The 19,640-nt window shown below is 42.7% G+C and overlaps 1 protein-coding gene across 2 annotated transcripts in view; it reads left to right on the forward strand.

Annotated features, from left to right (window-relative positions):
- The first annotated feature begins 3,055 nt into the window (after positions 1-3,055).
- SFXN3 (sideroflexin 3) overlaps positions 3,056-19,640 on the forward strand; it is a 75,618-nt gene continuing 59,033 nt past the window's right edge. The window contains exons 1-4 of one of the 2 annotated variants that reach the window (XM_077455329.1): positions 3,056-3,288; positions 5,116-5,245; positions 18,210-18,376; positions 18,813-18,983. In XM_077455329.1, coding sequence (XP_077311455.1) covers positions 18,213-18,376; positions 18,813-18,983 — 335 coding nt within the window. In that variant the 5' untranslated portion in view covers positions 3,056-3,288; positions 5,116-5,245; positions 18,210-18,212. The remainder of the gene's footprint in view (positions 3,289-5,115; positions 5,246-18,209; positions 18,377-18,812; positions 18,984-19,640) is intronic. The other variant, XM_077455327.1, reaches the window with a different exon arrangement.

Here is a 19,640-nt window from a genome sequence, read left to right on the forward strand (position 1 = left end):
TATCCCATTGCTTGTAGACCTGATATGTTTTGCGCAAACCAATCAATATATGTGTATTGCGTTTTTTTTTGTTTTTTTTTACCAAAAATATGTAGAAGAATATAGATCGGCCTAAACTGATGAATACATTTGTTTTTTATAATTTTTGTTTTGGGAAATGTATTATAGCAAAAATGAAAAAGAATTTTTTTTTTTTCCAAAATTGACGCTCTCTGTTTATAGCGCAAAAAATAAAAACCGCAGGGGTGATCAAATACCACCAAAAGAAAGCTCTATTTGTGGGAAAAAAAAGGACATCAATTTTGTTTGGGTACAGCGTCGCACAACTACGCAATTGTCAGTTAAAGCAACGCAGTGTAAGAAATGGCCTGGTCATTAAGGGGGTAAATCCTTCCAGGGCTGAAGTGATTAAAAAAAAAAAAAAGAATTTCCTTTGCTTTAATGGTGCCTCCTATCAAACTCTGCAAGCCATGTTAAATTTGCCACAGCATGTGTATAGCCCTGTCCCGCTGCAATACGATGCGAAAGAATTTAGCTAGGCGGTTAAGGGGTGAAAAAACTGCCCAGCTGCCTATTTTTACTGCCCTCTGTCCAAGTGCGACAAAAAAAACCCAGGCCTTGTGTACACTAGCAGCTGGGGGGGGGGGGGGGGTAAAACCATGCATTTGTTTGGTACCCCAACTGCTCCAGTCTAAACACAGATTGCTATTCAGAGTGCAATGCCAGCATTAGCTAGCATTAAGGCTTGGTTCACACCTGCAGGTGTGACCAAGAATGGCCACATTTCCGTGCATCGTGTGTAGGGCAGCCCATTTATTTCAATGGGCTGCTCTATGCACGAAAAACTTGGAAAATAATTCTCTGAAACTTTTACAAGAATGTGTAGCACCATGCAGTTTGGTGTGTGTGAAAATGTACATTTGCAATTAACATTAAGGGCCAGTTCACACCGCATGCAGACCAGTGCGTTTTTGCTCAAACACGCAGTGAGAAGTAGTTTATATGGTTTCCAATTGAATAGTTCATACGAGTGTGGTCAGTTCTAGTGCTTTTTAGTTCCAGAAAAAAAAGTAGAACATGCTACATTTTTCCTGCACTGGACTGTACTAAAACGCAGTAAAATGCATCAAAAACGCACTGGAATGCATTGAAACCTATCAAAAATGCACTGGAGGATAGTGGGAAAAAAAACAGGGAAAGAGAATAAAAAATAAAAAAAAACACACCTGGAATGCATCCGGAAATGCATCAAAAACACACATGCAGAAACGCATCCGGAACGGACCTGGAGTGCATTTTTGTGGTGTGAACCAGCCCTAACAATTAATGGTACCATCGCACGTCAGCTAAACAGCAGCACATTTCTTTGCGTCTTGGGAAAATGTGCAATTTTGTGCACCTTCCCGACACGCAAAGATCTGAAGCTCATCCTACAGCTGCGCTTTCCTGGATTGTGCGCGGACAGTTGAAGCATTCCTAGAACGCATGAAAAACATGGGCATGCGGTTCCATTAATTACTGACACCCCATATGTGGCACGCAAACATGCATTTTGCCGCGCACAAAATACACACAAGCGTACAGCAGCCTAGTGAAATCCGTGGGCTGCCTTATGTGTGTTATGCGAAAAACGCTTATTTTAATTTGCTGGCTGTAAGGGGGTCTAAGACATTGAACATCTTTTGTCCTGATGCACCTGGAATGTAGCTTAGGCTTTAACCCCTTCAGATCTGCGCTATAGCCGAATGATGGCTACAGCACGGATCTGCTTTGCCGGGAGGCCGTCAATAGACATCATCCCCTTTGCATGCTTGCCACGCCCCCCCTGTAGAGCGTGCGGCATATGCTGTGATCGCCCGAATCAATGAGACTCAGGTGATCACAGATCGGAGTGAGGGGTCGATCCCGACCCCTTACCACGTGATCAGCTGTCAGCCAATGACAGCTAATCAGGTGATGTAAACAGAACAACTAACAGCGTGAGGAGAAAAAAAAAAGCTGATCACTGGCTTCTTTTGAAAGGACATTGGTCCTGAAAAGAAAGAGGCCACCTCATGTGTGCCCACCAGTACTGCCTGCCAGTGCCACAAATCAGTGCCCACCAGTACATAAGTGCCAGCAATTAGTGCCACCTATCAATGCCCACGAGTGCCACCTATCAGTGCCCACCAGTGGTGCCAATCGGTGCTTCATCAGTGCCACCTAGCAGTGTTGCCTATCAGTGTCACCTACCAGTACCCCAATCAGTGCCCATCACTGCCACCCATCAGTGCCAGCTATCAGTGCCACCTATTAGTGTCCTTCAGTGCCAACTGTCCACCAGTGCTGCCTATTATCAGTGCCCATCAATGTAACCTATCTGTGCTCATCAGTGCAGCCTATTAGTGTTCATCATTATAGCCTATCTGTGCCCATCAGTGTAGCCTCATCAGCGTAGCTCAATGAAGAAGAAAAATTACCTGTTTGCAAAATGCATTAACAAAATATAAAACGTTTTTTTATTTTATTTTTAAAAAAGTATTTTTTCATTAAAAAAAAATTAAAATAAAAACCCCAGAGGTGATAAAATACAAAAAGAAAGCTCTATTTGTGGGAAAAAAAATTATAAAAATGTAATTTGGGTACAGTGTTGTATGACCGCGCAATTGTCATTCAAAGAGTGACAGCGCTAAAAGCTGAAAATTGGACTGGGCAGGAGGGGGATTTAGGTGCCCAGTAAACAAATGGTTAAATAACTGTCACAGATCCATTGCGTTTCCTGTAGCCCTTTGAGAGTCCTCAAAGCCCGCAGCAAGGAGCTACAAATAGTCTTTTATTTCTCTGACTACAGGATTCCTTTAACCGACAGGCGTGTACGCTTCTTCATATCGCCGTCCAACAATAATCTGCATTGAAAGAAGATATTCTGCATGTTTCACGTGATCCGCAGAGCTCTGTATGTGCCATCAGGCAGCAGCTGGTCCCAGCCAGCCTCCCTCCCTCCCTTCCTTCCTCCCCCCATATGAACCAGTTATTCTTAGACAGCCAACCCATGTGCTCTGTTCCCCACTCCCACTGACTCCAGTGTGGTTCCCACTGACAGCAAACTGGTTCAGCCAGTCACAGGCAATCCTTCAGTTTATCTCTGCTTTATTACTAATGCATTGGCTGTCAGAAAGGCAGGGCGGCTGTGCATGTTAGGTTGTCCTCCCCTCCATGTACAGTACAAGTCGGTGATGTCATTGAGAGGTCACTGCTGTCACTGGACGCGGTGTAGCATTTGACTTCTGAGCAAGGACGTAGAGAAGCGTAAGTGTTTCTACAATTCTATACAATGCCTGACTCTATGCACCACACTCCAGTTTTTTGCAGTCATGTATGTTAGACTTGTCTGTTGTGATATATTCCTGCTTGAGTACAGCACTGATGGGGTTAATGCACAAGTAGCGCAGGAGAGGGAGTAGTAATAGGTCTATGATAATGCCAGGCTTTTAATTGTTCTATATTTGGAAGACCGCTGTTAACCTTTTTTTTTTTTTTTTCCCCTTCCAGCATTTTAATTCCTTGGGCTGGTCTTAGTAAAAGGGATTATACAGGGCTTAGTCGCCCAAGGCGTGAATATTCAGACGGTTGGGGATCAGCTGACATAACTCTTTTATGTACCACATGATGGGACATAGGGGTTGATTTACTAAACCTGGAGCATGCAAAATCTGGTGCAGCTTTGCACAGTAACCAATCAGCTTCCAGGTTTTATTGCCAAAGCTTAATCGAACAAACTGAAGTTAGAAGCTGACTGGCTACCATGCATAGCTGCACCAGATTCTGAGTGCTCCAGTTTTAGTAAATGAACCCCATAGTTTTCTGAACAGATCTGAAAATTGCAAGAGGAATGTGTAGGCTAATTCCACTTTTTGCCCAAAAAATAATAAATGTGCCCATATTAGCAAAAAAAAGAAAAAGAAAAAAAAGTGCATTTATTTTTTTTTTTTCCAAAGAAGCCTGCATCCTGCAGACGTTGGTCCATGCCGATGTACAGACATATGGTTACAGGGCTAGAGGAAGTGCCATGATGACAGTACTGTGTTCAACTGAGAACTAAAACCACCAGGCTTAGTAATATATGAGTGTAACATGGTAAGAAAGGTGGCATTAAAGTCAGTATAAACCTTTATTATTTTAAAATTATAATTAAAAAAAAAGAAGGTTTATACTTACCTGCTCTGTGCAATGGTTTTGCACAGAGCAGCCCTGACTCTCCTCTTCTAGGTTCCCCCCACCGCAGCTTTCTGTTCCTCCATCTCTCCGAGTGCCTCCATAGCAAGCCACTTGCTATGGGGGCACTTCTGCAGGTGTGCTTCTGACCCGGGCTGTGTGTGTCAATAGACACAAACAGCATGGCTTGGCCTGGTCCCCCGCTCCCGCCTCACAGGATTTGATTGACGGTAGCAGGAGCCAATGGCTACCACTGCTGTCAGAGTCTCCGGTAAATAAAGGACAGGGGAGTAGACCTAATGCAGACAGGAAAGAGCTGGATCGAGAGTTGAGTGTTTGAAGGGGGAGCTGCTATTGAAAGGTTTTTTTACCGTAAGACAGAGAATGCAATAAAGTTGTTCTAAAACAGACATTTTTACTTTAACCACTTCCCGCCTGGCCTATAGCAAAATGACGACCAGGCGGTGGTTCCGTTATCCTGACTGGACATCCTATGATGTCTTTCAGCATAACAGCTGTGGTGTGCCCATGGGGGCACGCAGCGTGGCGATCGGTGGTGCGGCGTGTCAGTCTGACACACCGCAACACCGATCTCAGTAAAGAGTCTCTGACGGAGACTCTTTACCACGCGATCAGCTGTGTCCAATCACAGCACATCACGGTTTAAACAGGAAGAGCCGAACGGGTGCCCATCAGTGCCACCTTATTGGTTCCACCTCATCAGTGCCCATCAGTGTAGCCTTATCAGTACCCGTCAGTGAAGGAGAAAAATTTCTTTAGGGGTTGTAAAGCTTTGTTTTTTATTTTCTAAATAGGTTCCTTTAAGCTAGTGCATTGTTGGTTCACTTATCTTTTCCTTTGATTTCCCTTCTAAATGTTTTTTTTCTTTGTCTGAATTTCTCACTTCCTGTTTCTCCTCAGTAAACTTCACACCATCATCCGAGCGGTGTTAAGTCAGCCAGAACAGCTTACTGAGGAGGAACAGGAAGTGAGAAATTCAGACAAAGAAAACAAAGAAAAAAAACATTTAGAAAAGAAATCAAAGGAAAAGGTAAGTGAACCAACAATGCACTAGCTTAAACGAACCTATTTAGAAAATAAAAAACAAACCTTTACAACCCCTTTATTTACAAAATTTTATAACAGAAACAAACAAAACGTTTTTTCTTTTCAAAAAATGTCTGTCTTTTTTTATTTGTTTAGCAAAGGTGATGAAATACCACCAAAAGAAGGCTCTATTTGTGGGAACAAAATTATAAAAATTTGGTCTGGGTAGAAGGTGACCGTGCAATTGTCAAAGTGTGACAGCGCTGAAAGCTAAAACATTGGCTTGAACAGGAAGGGGGTGGGGGGGAGTGCCCGGTATTGAAGTTGTTAAAGATTTCCAGGTAGTAGCATCAGTCCCTAACCTCCCTTTATACTTATCAGAATCCAGTGGCGGCTGGTGCTCAATAATTTTAGGGGGGGGGGTGGTATACTAACGGCACATCACCCCCCCCCTCCCATCCGCAGGAGACTGACGGTAAGCAGCACAGGCAATCTGCAGAAATAAGTACTCACTATCGATTATTTTCGTCCGGCCTGCAGATTGAATAAACATAATTGTACAGATTTTCCTATCCATGCTTTACAGCGCAGATGAACGATTCTCCTGCTGCAGGTATTGCATGCTGACAGTCAGCCCCGCTTGCTGATAAGATAACTGGTCAGCGGCTGCAACTGATTGGATGCAGTTGCTGTCCGGCCAACAGTTTCTTCCCGCCTCCTTCGATCCCTCAATGGAAGGATATCAGATGGGATTTGGCAGACATAAAACATTCATATAATGTATATTCAGCTTTAATACAAACTTCTGCTTTTGCTGATGGCTAATACAGTGCTGCGGCTGCTGCTAGATGGTTTATATACAATGCATTATTTTAGATGTGAGTTTTCCTAACTAAGATAAAAAATAAAAAAAAAGAAGCTGGTATCAATACAATTGATTGCATTACATTCTACCCTGCATGCACATACAGGAATGTATATGCATTATAAGATTGGTTCAACAACAGAGCAAAAGTCTGTTTTGTGGAGCCATTTACAAGCAGAAGAATATTTCCACATTCTCGTGTACTAGCAGTTAGGGTGGGGTCTTGGCACGAGGAACTGAAATTATCCAAATGAAAAAAAAAAAGTTACTCATACAAATTCCGCTCAATAGGATGTTAACGGCTCCATGCCCATCCACCACTCACAGATGAGTCTACAAAGGTTTCATGTATGTTATATGTAAAGTCATATTTATTATGTAGCTGCTGATATTATAAGCCTGTGTATTCTACAGGAAGTAATTCTTATACTTTGTACTAAACATTTCCTTATACATGACACTGAAATGCTAGAGAGAACCACTGCTTTGTAACGTTCTTCATAATTGGAACATGTTCAAACAAAGGAATTTTTCCTATTACTAAACCTGACGCCACCCTCCTTGGGAGAGCCGGGAAGCGCAGGCTCTATTTTACAGTTGTCATGGAAACAGAACACATTGATCACAAAGCAACACAATAGATTTGGTTGCAATTATATGACATAGATCCTTACCGTCCTTTTCTATGCAGGGACTGTTGGAGATTTTGTAGAGCTTATATTTTCTTTTAGATTCCAATCAATTTAAAAGGGAACTCTAGTAATTATTTGTATTGCATATGTAGCACTGACCCCCGAAGGAGCCGCTGATTTGCTGGGCTTACTGTTACCTTCTTGACCTCGTGTGCGTCTAGGGGTTTACCGAGGTAGATGGCACACAGAATTGTAGAAACTGACGCTGGATCCGCTTTTGGGATTTTTATTTGCAAAAGAAGAGTAGACAAAACACAGTCTCTCAATGAGGGTTTAGGTAGAAAGTTCAGGTACTCTTGGAACTACTTAAAATAGGAAGTCTCTCACTATAGAAATCCAGAGAATAGACACTCACAACTGGATTCTCACAGCTACCGGATACTAGGCCTAGCAGCCGATAGAGTGTTCAGATAAACGAAGTCTCTGCCACAGGCTTGCATGTGGAATGTTTGGATAAATTCTCTGCCACAGACTTGTTGTAGAACACTTGTAGTATAAAGTCTCTGCCACAGACTTGTTGTAGAACACTTGTAGTATAAAGTCTCTGCCACAGACTTGTTGTAGAACACTTGTAGTATAAAGTCTCTGCCACAGACTTGTTGTAGAACACTTGTAGTATAAAGTCTCTGCCACAGACTTGTTGTAGAACACTTGTAGTATAAAGTCTCTGCCACAGACTTGTTGTAGAACACTTGTAGTATAAAGTCTCTGCCACAGACTTGTTGTAGAACACTTGTAGTATAAAGTCTCTGCCACAGACTTGTTGTAGAACACTTATAGTATAAAGTCTCTGCCACAGACTTGTTGTGGAACACTTGTAGTAAACTGAAGGATGTAGACAAATTTAGAGAGCCCTCATACGGTACCAGTATCTTGCAGCCAGTCTGGCGATACCGTATGAGTGTAGATTCACTTGGTGTCTTTCATCTAAGCCTCCATGCTCTTTCTGTGAAGCCAGCCTTCAGCATGGCCTTCTACCGAAGTGTCCTCCCCTGGTTGCTTCCACAGTTTCTTGGCCTCTCCACAGATGAGACGGCCCCGGACCATCTTCAAATCCTCCCTCCAGTTACTTTGCCTCGGGGTAGCCAGCCCCGAGACTCGTTATTGGATGGATGAGAGCCATGGGAGCTGGTCAAGAGGACCAGGACAAAACAGGCAGAAAAATCTTGCGGACCGGAACCCAGAAGCACGTGATCTCAGTACCTTAAGTACCCTCTCTCAGAATGCAAAGCAGGATGACACTCCCACTGGGCTGGTTCCGAGAAAAAGTGCCAGCTGAACTGCGTTCTCACACTTGCCAGTGATGACAATGCCACCTGTGGCCAAGCAGAACACACTGCAATCCAGCTAGACTGGTACTAAAACCTTAATTTGATATAATTAAACCAAAAACCAAAACTGCGGTTCTAGGAACTTTAAATAGAGAAAAATACATATTTACATTGATCCAGCTTAGCACATATGCATTCATCATACCTGATGGGCAGCTGGAGAAGCTAACAATTGTTGTAGTAGTCAGTGCTACTACAGTAATAGCCCCTTTCTGGTCTTGCTTGGGTTGCACACTGACCGGGGGCGGGGGGGGGGGGTCCCTCTGCACTCAAAGCTAAGCAAAGGGGCAGTGACATTAAAAAGCATGGTGATGATGGTGCCAAGCAAGCAACCCTCTGTGGTCAGTGTGTAGTGAGGCTGCACTCGCATAGAACCTGAGCAGGAGCAGCTTGGCTCAATGCACTATACGTATCCATATCTGATATCTTGTGGGCTGCTGCAGAGGCTGTAAAATTACTTTAAACTTTACTGTAGACAGCACTATATACAGTTGTGCTCATAAGTTTAAATACCCTGGCAGAATTTATGATTTCTTGGTCATTTTTCAGAGAATATGAATGATAACACAAAAACTTTTCTTTCACTCTTGGTTAGCGTTTGGCTGAAGCCATTTATTATCAATCAATTGTGTTTACTCTTTTTAAATCATAGTGACAGCAAAAAGTACCCAAATGACCCTGAACAAAAGTTTACCCTGGTGATTTTGGCCTGATAACATGCACACATGTTGACACAAAGGGGTTTGAATGGCTATTAAAGGTAACCATCCTCACCTGTGATCTGTTTGCTTGTAATTAGTGTGTGTATAAAAGGTCAGTGAGTTTCTGGACTCCTGACAGACCCTTGCATCTTTCATCCAGTTCTGCACTGAAGTTTCTGGATTCTGAGTCATGGGGAAAGCAAAAGAATTGTCAATTATCTGCAGGAAAAGGTAGTTGAACTGTATAAAACAGGAAAGGGATATAAAAAATATATCCAAGGAATTGAGAATGCCAATCAGCAGTGTTCAAACTCTATTTAAGAAGTGGAAAATGAGGGGTTCTGTTGAAACCAAACCACAGTCAGGTAGACCAACTACAATTTCAGCCGCAACAATTGTTCAGGATGCAAAGAAAAACCAACAAATAACTTCAGGTGAAATACAGGACTCTCTGAAAACATGTGGTGTTGCTGTTTCAAGATGCACAATAAGGAGGCACTTGAAGAAAGATGGGCTGCATGGTCGAGTCGCCAGAAGAAAGCCATTACTACACAAATGCCACAAAGTATCCTGTTTACAATACACCACCAATAACAGCACAGAGACAAGACTCAAACCAAAGTCATTTAGTGATGAGACCAAAATTTAGCTTTTTGACCACAACCATAAACACTACATTTGGAGAGGAGTCAATAAGGCCTATGATGAAAGGTACACCATTCCTACTGTGAAACACGGAGGTGGATCGCTGATGTTTTGGGGATGTGTGAGCTACATAGGCACAGGAAATTTGGTCAAAATTGATGGTAGATGAATGCAGTATGTTATAGGAAAAATACTGGAGGAACATTTGCATTCATCAGCCAGGAAGCTGCACATGGGATGTACTTGGACATTCCAACATGACAATGATCCAAAACACAAGGCCAGGTCGACCTGTCATTGGCTACAGCAGAATAAAGTGAAGGTCCTGGAGTGGTCATCTCAGTCTTCTGACCTCAATATCATGGAGCCACTCTGGGGAGATCTCAAACGTGCAGTTCATGCAAGACAGCCCAAGAATTTCACAGACCTGGAGCCTTTTTGCCAAGAGGCTTGGGCAGCTTTACCATCTGAGAAGATAAAGAGCCTCATCCACAAATACCACAAAAGAATTCAAGCTGTCATTGATATTAAAGGGGGCTATACATGGTATTAAGAACTGGGGTGTGTGAACTTTTGATGAGGGTAATTTGGGTAGTTTCTGTTGCCATTATGATTTCAAAAGAGTAAATATAGTTGATTGATAATAAACGGCTTCAGCCAAACACTAACCACGAGTGAAAGAAAAAAGTTTTAGTGTCATCAATTATATTCTCCGAAAAATAGTCAAGAAATCATAAGTTTTGCCAGGGTATGTAAACTTATGAGCACAACCGTACATTATTAGCTGAGATCTTCGGGGGTTCTGTGCGAGCGGCTTCTCCTCTGCACACTGACCACAGAGGTTTGGCCACTTGGAACTGATGCCATTCATACAACACCTTGTCATTATTTCAATAAATGACAAGCTGTTTTCTGATTGGATAAGGGTAGATTGTGACTTTACAGCTCCTCTTCTTCACCTAGTCCAAATGGCTTGAGGCATTTTATGAATGACAGAGGTGCTGAGCAATCAACCCCCCCCGGTTATTGTGCAGAGAGGAAGCCACTCGCACACAACCTGGAAGATTGTGGCTATCACTGGATACGGCAAGGACCACAGCAGCCATCCAGATATCAGACATTACATCAAACAAAGCTGGCTCAAGGTAAGTATCCAAAAACGTTATCCCTGAAGATCAGGTAAAAGTGGAAGAAATACGTATATTAGGATAAAATAATTGTAATGCAAAGATGGGGTTCTGTGTACTGTGGTCCTCAGGGACAATATCCAATGTTACAAGCTTAGGTATACCACTTAGGTGCCCTCACTCAAAAATAGTGTTTGCTTTAAAAAAATTCTGAGCAGTAAGAACAATTGTAAATACAATGCTGTTCAACCTTAGTGTATTGCTGCATTTTATTATCTCACAAATGGGTCTAAAGCCGGCCATAGATGGATCGAATTTTAGCAGCAGGGACTGGCCAAGATTTGATTCACTCATAGGCAGACTTGTTCCATTAATCAACTTCAGTACAACCATGCTGTCAGATTTCTACGATTACTGCTGGTGGCTAAAACCTCTAGCAGTAATCTTTGAGTTTTTCCAGCTGGGAAGGCTCCCCTTGTCCCCCCCATGGCAGAACACAATAGTGCTCCGAGATTCCACACAGTAATTCTGAACTGCATGGGGTCTCCTGCTTTTTTGCATTGTGTTATCTGGAGAAGTGACCAGGGTGGGGGTGGAGGGGAGGTGTACCAAAACCTTCCAGGCTCTATATTAAATGTATTATTTAGAAAAGCTTTGTGATTAACTAGCTGCCCCATGCAGGGCCACTGATATGAAGGTACAGGCAGCCCTTCTGTGTCGTACCCAGGCCCCTTTGGGTCAGCAAGGGAGCCCAACAAGCTGAGCCTGGGGCATAGTCATAATCCATTATCAGACTTTGGCTTCCTCAGGTTTTACCTCTCCCCACCCCTCTGCCCCTGTTTCCCCCATTGAGTCCCAACCCCACCCTTCTGTTATTAGCTACAGTTCTCTGAGCTGGTATCTGGTTGCACCCATACACTGCTCCCTGACACCGAACGCTGTTTGCTACCCCCCCCGTACACTTTTTCCACCCCCATACACAGTTTATCGATCTTTGTAAACAGTTCACTGTCCCCCATATATTTCTCATTGCCTTTTAGTCAATAAAATGATCACCATCCCCATACACTTCTAAGCAGTCAGCACCCCCATACACTGCTGACTTCCACCCATACACTGTTCTTCGTCCCAGTAGGTGGAGGTTACTGGCCCTGACCAGTAGCGGTTGGTGCTCCAAATTTTTGAGGGGGTGCAAACAAACTGCAAAAAAACCCCATCAATTGCAGCCACTGTGCCCATAAAATGCAGCTACTGTGCCCATAAAATGCAGCCACTGTGCCCATCATATGCAGCCAATGTGACCCCCCCGCCCCCACGCCAACTGTCCGGCACTTACCACATCCTGGTGGCGGGTAAGGCAGTGCGTGACAGCAGAGAGTTGTGGGACATGCAGCGGGTCAAGCGACGGCTCCTGCGTCCTCCATGATTCTCGTGCGTCTCTTCTTCAGTTCCGCTAGGTGACCAATAGGGATGCCTGTGCCTTCAGCCAATCAGGTGACGGGTATTAGACCCATGCTTCCCGATTGGCGGTTTAAATATTCATTTGCTTTTCTAACACACTTAGGTGGACTCCGACTGCAATGCTCTGTGCTTCAGGTCCACCTTTTTTTGATGTCTATTAGAGCCTATGGCTCTAATCCGGTGCTTCAAAAAAACAAAACACCCCCGACGCTGAAATTCAGGTGCTCAGCGTTCCGAAAAGGGGCTGGACTCCTGAACAGGGGGTGGCTACAGCAGCCATGGATAGATTCATGCCATGCATGAATCTATCCATTTTACATACAGGGGGGTGGCGTGAGAAAAGGGGCGGCGCCCATGTGTCCTTGATGGACGTACCACTACTGGACCCCATTAATGATAATGCAGACTTGTAGGACTGATGAATTGTACATGACTGGCCAGCAACATTTTACACCCCATACACTGGTAATAAATTGCACAGAAGCATGTCACATGTCTACTAATCTTGGAACACAGCAGACATTATTTGCAGTTCTCTGCATACATGCTATGTTATCTTGGGCAAACCTTAGGAATTTGGGTCACTGCAGGTAGGAAGGAGCCTACTTTGGATGCTATCAAACATGTGCAGGTTTCCCATGCCTTATTTAAATAACGGCCATCTATAAGGAGGAGAACTTTTTTTTAACTAGTTGGCAAGGAGGAATGTGACCATGATCATGAGAAAAATGATCAACTGATATAATGGTTATAAACCATATTCATTTATGACTAATAGATGATATCTGAAGTTGCAATTGTGCTTTACCTAGACTTTTCAGCAACAAAAGGGTTACTGAGGCCACAGTTCTGGGAAAACTGAAATTGATTTTATTTGCGGGATAAAAAGTCTTGGAATGGAAAGTCTTTGTAAAATGATCTGGGCATGCTTTCAACAAACTAGTTTTGGCACACTGTATAGGTCTGGAAAAAATGAGTAGTTTAGCTATGTGTGTAGGAGTATTAGATAGCTCTTTCTCTGTAGAAAAAGCAAAAGTCTGCAGTTTATACAGTGCTTTGGAGAGTGTGAGGCCACTAGAGCTTTAATGTGGGCAAGGAGATTGTAATGGTGGAACTGATATACAGGGCAGTCTTTAAATGGGATGCCTCTAGCACTGAAGGCCAGTAGATCTTACAATGCCAGAATATGGGGTTTGGTTCTATGGGGCACTAATAGCAAATGCATTTGGATCCCATATACCTATACCCAATTCTACCCCTACCTATAGAGTTTGGTATTTTAAACCTTGGTCATCTCCATAAATGGCCTTGGAAAGAAGCATCATTTTGCTTAGCTTGCTTAACCTGCTTAAAGTGAACCGGTCAGCAATATTAAACCAGTAAAAGTAAAACTGATGCTAACAGCTAAAAACACTGGTTTTATGAATTTACTTTATCAGCTTGGATGTCAAACCACTTCCTCAAACTTAATCTATCTAAAAGAGCTCTTAATATTTCTTCCCCCACGTGCCCCTTCGCCTGACTTCTCTGTCAAGATCAATGGCACATCTATCAGTCCGTCCCCACATGCCAGGGTGCTGGGGTAACCTTAGACTCCGAACTGTCCTTTCAGGCCCACATACAAGCCCTGTTCAAATCATGCCGCCTTAGCCTCTGCAACATTTCCAGAATACGCCTCTTTTTAACTAATAGGGAGGGGGGGGGGGGAATAGGATTGGCGCTATACCCTTTAAAAAATTGGAGGCTTAGGTATACAATTAGCAAGGAATTTCCAGCGGGCTGGATAATAAAATAAAATAAATTAAATATGAATAACTGTGTATGTGTCCGTAAGTGTCAATAATAATTGTGTCCTTTAAAAACCATACGTGTCATAACGAATCATAAAGCATATATCATTAGACAATTGTAACAGCATACAATAAAAATATATAAAGTGCAAGGTGCTGGTGAACAAATTCTGGTATTTGTGACAAAACTATATGAATAAAAAGTAGAGCTTAGTATAAAAAGTATATATATAGAATATATATAAAAATATATATAAAAAAATATATATATAAACCAATCCGTTTATCTGTTAGACATATCAAGTCCTCACGTAGTGTAACTGTGATGAAAAGTGCATATTACATGGTTGAATAAAGATGCAAAACGGTGAAAAAAATGTGGTAAAATTTAGCAGTATAAAAATGCAAAAATAAAAATAAAAATAAAAATAAATATAGAAATAAGAATAGTGATTAAAAATATTACAAAGTAATTAAAAAGTAATTAAAATTAGTAAAAAGTGTCCCTCAAAAAGGCTCCAGAGGACGTCTTTGATGACGAAACGCGTAGGGCGTGGCCACGAAGCATACACTGCTAACTCAGAAGGCGTGCTAGCCGAACGGAATCTTTCCTTTCAATATATACATATGAACGGATGTTTGTGAGTAATACTTTTGCCTATATAATAAATACAAAGTTTTATAAGACATACTGCACCATGGATATGCCTCTTATTCATTACATATAACCGAACACGGCATATGAACGGAGGAACGAAGGTTTCCCGGAATCGCATTAGAGGCAAGCCAGAGAGCTACACAGTGGCTGATACTGTGAAGGTTGATCCACCCCGGAAGGGGCCATAACTCTGGTGAGAGCAACTACATAAAAATAGCCACAGAGCACCGGGAACAACAATTGAAATCTCCTCCACCCCTCACTTCACTTTCACCTGCAGAGGATACCCCTCTAATTCATAACCACCTTTTTGAGGGACACTTTTTACTAATTTTAATTACTTTTTAATTACTTTGTAATATTTTTAATCACTATTCTTATTTCTATATTTATTTTTATTTTTATTTTTGCATTTTTATACTGCTAAATTTTACCACATTTTTTTCACCGTTTTGCATCTTTATTCAACCATGTAATATGCACTTTTCATCACAGTTACACTACGTGAGGACTTGATATGTCTAACAGATAAACGGATTGGTTTACCGTATATACTCGAGTATAAGCCGAGATTTTCAGCCTCTTTTTTGAGGCTGAAAGTGCCCCCTCGGCTTATACTCGAGTCACCGCTGTCTGACTGCTCGATCAGCGTATCGAGCAGACAGACGGCGAACATTAAAATTCAAAAGCCGCGCCTCCTTCTCCGCCTCCGCCTGTGATAGGCGGAACACTGCATTTCCCAGCAGTCAGTGTTCCGCCTATCACGGACATCCGCTCATTCTCATACTACGGACGAGTATGAGAGGATGTCCGTGATAGGCGGAACACAGGCTGCTGGGAAATTGAGTGTTCCGCCTATCACAGGCGGAGGCGGAATTTTGAATTGTAGAATGGCCGCCGAGAAGAGCGGCGATCCATCGGCACGGCACGGGACGGAGGAGGCACGGCACGGAGGAGGCACGGCACGGGACGGAGGAGGCACGGCACGGGACGGAGGAGGCACGGCACGGGACGGAGGAGGCTCGGGACGACGGCGGCTCGGGACGGAGGCTTGGGACACAGGTAGGCTGGACACACACACAAGGCTGCACGGACACACACACACACACACACACACACACACACACACACACGGATGGATGGATGGATACACACACACACACACACACACACACACACAGGGATGGATGGATGGATGGATGAATACACACACACACACACACACACACACAGGGATGGATGGATGGATGGATACACACACAGGGATGGATGGGCGGACACACACACAGGGATGGATGGATGGATGGACACACACACAGGGATGGATGGACGGACACACACACAGGGATGGACGGACACACAGGGATGGACAGCCATGTCTCACCCTCGGCTTATACACGAGTCAATAAGTTTTCCAGTTTTTTGGGGGTAAATTGGGGGCCTCGGCTTATATTCGGGTCGGCCTATACTCGAGTATATACGGTATATATATATTTTTTTATATATATTTTTATATATATTCTATATATATACTTTTTATACTAAGCTCTACTTTTTATTCATATAGTTTTGTCACAAATACCAGAATTTGTTCACCAGCACCTTGCACTTTATATATTTTTATTGTATGCTGTTACAATTGTCTAATGATATATGCTTTATGATTCGTTATGACACGTATGGTTTTTAAAGGACACAATTATTATTGACACTTACGGACACATACACAGTTATTCATATTTAATTTATTTTATTTTATTATCCAGCCCGCTGGAAATTCCTTGCTAATTGTATACCTAAGCCTCCAATTTTTTAAAGGGTATAGCGCCAATCCTATTCCCCCCCCCCCCTCCCTATTTCATTTTATTCCTTCCCACAGGGTAGGAATTTGAATAGGGGCTGCTCTTACCCAAACTACAATCCATAGCGCGACCTAAAAAAACCCCCTTACTTTTATCTTTTTAACTAATGACAACACCAAGCTTCTAATTCACTCCCTGGTCATCTCTCGCCTCGACTACTGCAACTCCCTCCTCATTGGATTACCTTTACATAGACTATCCCCCCTTCAGTCCATAATGAATGCCGCTGCCAGACTCATACACCTTACCAGCCATTCAGTGTCCTCCACCCCTCTCTGCCAATCCCTCCACTGGCTTCCACTCTCCCAACAAATAAAATTCAAAGTACTAACAATAATTTACAAAGCCATCCATAACTCTGCCCCTAGTTACATCACTAACCTAGTCCCAAAATACCAACCAAGCTGCTCTCTACGGTCATCCCAAGACCTCCTGCTCTCTAGCTCCCTTGTCACCTCCATCCCATGCTTGCCTCCAGGATTTCTCCAGAGCTTCTCCCATCCTTTGGAACTCCCTACCCAAATCTGTCCGACTGTCCCCTAATCTATCCATCTTTAGACGATCCCTGAAAACCCTTCTCTTCAAAAAAGCCTATCCTGCTTCTAACTAACACTGTTTTACTTACTCCATCAGCTCATCCCCCCACAGCTTTTGTATCAATTGCCCCTTCCTTTTTAGATTGTAAACTCTAATGAGCAGGGCCCTCTGATTCCTCTTGTACCAAATTGTAATGTAACTGTAATGTCTGCCCTCATGTTGTAAAGTAAACTGTTGGCGCTATATAAAACATGTATAATAATAATAATAAAAAAAATAATAGCCAGGAAATTGCTAATGTATGGTTGCACAAGCATTACCATATGTGCAAACCTCAACAGGCTATTTGGTAAATAAGTGCAAGGAGCAGTAACCTATATCAACCAGTCATTCATATTTCCATTTCTGAAGTTAAGACAGTGAATGATAAACTCTGAATTGCTGTGGGCTAGGAAATGTTGTACATTTCCTTACTAAGTAAGCTTTGAAGTTTTATTTGAGAAGTCAGCACAAACAACAGTCTTGGCCTCATAGCCAGGGCCGTCTTTAATATCGTTTGGACCCTGGGCAAAAATGTTATTGCCCCCCCCCCCCCCCATGCAATTTCACTCTCCACCTGCTCTGAGACACAATAAATCAAAGCTAGACTAAAAATCAGTTATTGTATCAGATCATGTAGCAATTGCAATTGGTTGCCAGCGGTTACAGCATGTCATTATTGCTTACTGACTGGTTGCTAGAGGTTACAGCACACATTACGGCTCACTGATTAGTTGCTAGAGGTTACATCAAATTATTTCTGCTTGCTAATTGGTTGCTAGAGAATACTGTACAGCAATACTGCTCACTGATTAGTTGCTAGAGGTTACAGCACATCATCTCCTCACTGCAGGGTAGCATGATATACATATGAATGCTGCCGGCCGCAGCTATTTACTTAGCAATGCTGCCGCTATTTACATATGAATGCCGGTTATTTACCTGTAAACACTGGGTCTGCAGGGGAGTCATCTGTACACAACAATAGGGCAGAGCTGGGCAGCATTAGTAGCAGCACTTCACACTGAGATATTGGGACACAGCACAGGGCTAAAACTTCTAGGGTCAAGGGAATTTAAACTGGGATAGTTGGCAAGTAAGAGGCAGCTGCTTTGGGCCCCACAATAATCACAGGGCTCAGGGCCCCTTTTGCCCTGCCTTAAAGACAGCCCTGCTTGTAGCTACCTGGTAATTACATTACCACAACCTGTAAATGAATTTACTTGACGTGTTTCTTATTAGTCTTCTTCTTTGTTCCAGACAATGCCTGAAGAACTTCCTTTCAATATCAAAATTAAGGAACCACGATGGGATCAGAGTACTTTTGAAGGAAGAGCCCGGCATTTCTTCATGGTGACAGATCCTCGCAATGTTCTACTTGGGCCCAAAGTACTAGAGGAAGCAAAGAACATTATAGAAAATTACAGGTTCGTTTACTTTTTTGTCTTTTAGAATTGGGCATATACTCTTCAAAAAGCAAACTGACCTAAAAACATTGGGTTGCAATAACACTATACATTTTGCACTTATTTTAAGTGAGCAAGCCCCTCCAGAGGTTCCCCCTTTCGGGTGTAGCACGGAGGGTATATGGTGTTAACCATATTGCCTGCAATAATGGAAGTCTAGCTGCCTATGATTTCTGAATGTATGGCAAGTTCCAGTGACCCATGGTCATAAAGAGGATCAAAGTCTATCTAAGCATGACAATACTGAGAGTGACAACAGTGCGGCTCTTGGTATGGGCTGGTAATGGAACACGCTAACACATAGTTACACCTGTAGTTCAAAATAGGCTGTTTTTTTTATTTGCATCTTCGTGGCTGACTGGATTGAATTTGCATTTTATAAATCTTTGATATGCAGAAACAGAATACCAACACCAGGACTAACTGAAGACCAACTATGGAAAGCCAAATACATCTACGACTCTGCTTTCCATCCAGACACAGGCGAGAAGATGGTGTTGATAGGAAGGATGTCTGCACAGGTCCCAATGAACATGACCATAACTGGTTGCATGCTGACATTTTACAGGTATGTCCCCAGGCATGCACAAAGTCAAAATTCAGTAGCCAAAGATTTAATTTGCAAAAATGAAAGGAAAGCGTGGTGTCATTTGGGAATGTGCTGCACTGGGAAAAAATTACCATTTGGTCATTATACTGTATGCAATGCTTTCTCCATTGAACTCTTCTATTCCAATCTCAAACTATTTGTACCCATCATGGCTAGAAAAACAGACAAAATGGTGGAGAGATCACGGATAACCATTTGGTAAAATCTTTTCTGTAGTATTACAAGTTTAATAATTCTGGATAGAATCCTGTATTGAGAAGGTATGGAACACTCTATAGCTGACCTCTCCCTCTGAAAATGTTATTTTCTATGCTTGTGCATTGCATTAAATGCTTTCTGAAGGTTCATGCACACAGATTATTTGTAGGCATTTTTTTTTTATGCCTAGCGTAAATCTCCCGACACATTTCTGTGCCTGGAGAGTTGCACATGCTGCATTCATCCAGCCATACAAGTGAAATATTTGTATAGCGCACAATGTGAACTGAATCGCCTCTAGGTGCTGTGGCGAGCTTTGATCATCTGCTAAAAGAGGAAGGTCTTGAGTTTTTTCCTAAAAGCCAGGTGATTTTCTTCCAGGCGGATGTTGATTGGTAGAGCATTCCATAGCCGAGG

This window comes from Lithobates pipiens, unplaced genomic scaffold (genome assembly GCF_037356315.1).
Source record: "Lithobates pipiens isolate NorthernLeopardFrog02 unplaced genomic scaffold, aLitPip1_a1.2 Scaffold_25, whole genome shotgun sequence".
Taxonomy (NCBI): domain Eukaryota; kingdom Metazoa; phylum Chordata; class Amphibia; order Anura; family Ranidae; genus Lithobates; species Lithobates pipiens.